The sequence below is a fragment of the Parus major genome, chromosome 1A, assembly GCF_001522545.3.
Source record: "Parus major isolate Abel chromosome 1A, Parus_major1.1, whole genome shotgun sequence".
Taxonomy (NCBI): domain Eukaryota; kingdom Metazoa; phylum Chordata; class Aves; order Passeriformes; family Paridae; genus Parus; species Parus major.
The window spans coordinates 24,680,581-24,682,894 of record NC_031773.1 but is presented as its reverse complement, the minus strand read 5'-3'; the positions used below and the strand labels follow the sequence as shown (position 1 = coordinate 24,682,894).

General features: G+C 34.6%; 1 protein-coding gene across 1 annotated transcript; it reads left to right on the top strand.

Annotated features, from left to right (window-relative positions):
- The first annotated feature begins 311 nt into the window (after positions 1–311).
- Positions 312–2,091, top strand: LOC107204258 (forkhead box protein D1-like). Its single transcript, XM_015627113.2, has one exon. It carries the CDS (start codon positions 419–421, stop codon positions 1,265–1,267), a length of 849 nt encoding a protein of 282 aa, XP_015482599.1. The 5' UTR covers positions 312–418; the 3' UTR covers positions 1,268–2,091.
- The last annotated feature ends 223 nt before the right edge of the window (positions 2,092–2,314 follow it).

Genomic DNA, 2,314 nt, shown 5'->3' with positions numbered 1-2,314 from the left:
TATCACTGGAGAGTCTGATCATTTTGCAACTCTATCTAGGCACCTTAAATTTCTCATTAATCATTATGTTTCAATGGGGAACACTGAAGGGTATTTTATCAGATTATAATGAAGTGGGAGGCTAACGTCATGGTCTGTTTATCTTCATACTTAACACAGCATAATTATTTTGTATTTTTTTTCATTCAGCTAGGACTTGCACCTTGACTTCTGTAAACATAGGCAGTTCGGTTTTCGTTGTTAAGGATGTTGACTTAACAGAGTATAAAATAGAAATCTGGATACGTGAGAGCAGCACATTTGAAGTCCAACTTTCACTTCTCCTGCTGGTTATATTCAGTGGGCCAATTATTCAACTGGCTATTTGCAGTAAAATATCAGAGCTCTTAAAATAAATGCTGGGTTTCAGGCTGCTATAATGAGTGAAGACTCTTCTGAAAACAATGAAGGAAGTCTAGACATCTGTACAGTAGGAAAAGAAGAAGGAAAACTGGCTCAAGGGCTTCTACCCCGAATTCCCAGCTCTCACAAAACTGCCAAAAAGGGTCTTCCTGTGATTGTGGATGAAGGAAGACTTCTGGATAAGCCACCTCTCTCATACATAGCTTTGATTGCAAAGGCGATACTTTCTTCCCCCACAAATAAACTGAATTTAGCTGCTATCTACAAATATATTGAAGATAATTTTCCTTTTTACAGGAACAAAGGTCGAGGTTGGAGGAACAGTGTAAGGCACAACCTTTCACTAAATGATTGTTTCATCAAGGTGGGAAGATGTGAGGATGGCAAAGGAAACTATTGGAGTATTCACCCATCAAACTTAAATGACTTTGTTCATGGGGACTTCAGGCAACATCGAAGGTCACGAAAGCGAGGACACCAAAAGGAGGTAAAGCACTGCGTTGCTGTGAATTATTTCACACCATGGGAACTCTCTCCTTCCTGCCCAGCACCAAATTTGCTTTACCAAACACATTATTTTCCGGATCCACTGTGGAAACTTCTGTACGCTGACAGACTGCAGTTTGTGCATGAATACCAAAAGTGGAATGTAAACAGTGATTTAATCACGGGGAAGTTTTCACCTCAATTACAGACTGATAAACCCCACAGCACTTCTGGGGACTGGTTTTATGGATCTCCTGCCACTTCATTTATGCAGCAGAATATTTTCCTAAATATTCAACCAGGTTTCCCTAACTCCCTTTTATTCTTTTCTCAAAAACAGCACCAAAGTGAAGCATTCAGACACATCTGTAAGTACTAGAAAGTATTTGAAGTGCTTGAATAACTTTGCAGGCATCTTGGGACTCTGTCAAGATATATATGTTGCACGATTTTGAAATTTTGTATATGTTTAAAGACAGCAGAAGAGTTTGCTTACTTATATAATCCAGCGATTATTATCCATGATTATTACCTAACGTATTAGCTTTGAAGCCATAACAATGACTTTTTAATAATTCTGCTAGTCAATGGCCATGCATAGATTACTTCAGTATAAAAGCAAATCCATCAACACTGCCTAATGAAATTATTTTTAAAATGTTCTGTATTAATCATATTATTGTATACTACTTCTATTGGATTCAAATTAATACACATGTATGTGTATTTATAACTATATGTTCAAATATGTACAGCCATATATTTACTTTTACACTATCTTGAATATGAAGGATTAATACATTTTTCCTTTGTCATTTGAGAATGTCTTTGAAATTAGACTTGTCATCTCCCAAACTGCTGGCAATACTGAATTATTCTTCTACTCATTTAATATTATACATTGGTTAGTACTCACTTGACACTATTAATTCTATTGCATTGTATTGATCAAAATGTATGTTTGTACTTTCATATATCTGTGCCTGTTAAGTTGTATACTTGTTCTTGTTTAAATGCTTGTTCAGATTAATAAACATTCCAAGTGAAATAGTATTGTAATATTATCTAAAATATGTTTTTAAGTTCAAATCTTCTTTTAAAATGCATGGCCACATATTAATTAGCCTACTTAAATGATTACTTAAAGGCAACACGGTTAATTATGAGTTTACCCATTAACTGGGTATAATCCATTTCAGAAATTTTAATTTTTTTGATATTTTCACCTATTGCTTAGGCTTATATCTATATTTTTAATTTACATAGTCATACTTATGTACATAGCTACAGAGTATATGATATAAAGTGCTCACTTAAATACATTTTTTGAAATGTATGTATCTATCCAGCAACTCCATGGTAGCAGAAACTTTTGAAGTTTTACATGGAGAAGTGTAACAGCCATTGTGAAAAAAACCCAGCTATG

What these genes read in the sequence shown, in the direction of transcription:
- LOC107204258 (XM_015627113.2), top strand. Translation starts at nt 419, where the DNA reads ATGAGTGAAGACTCTTCTGAAAACAATGAAGGAAGTCTAGACATCTGT.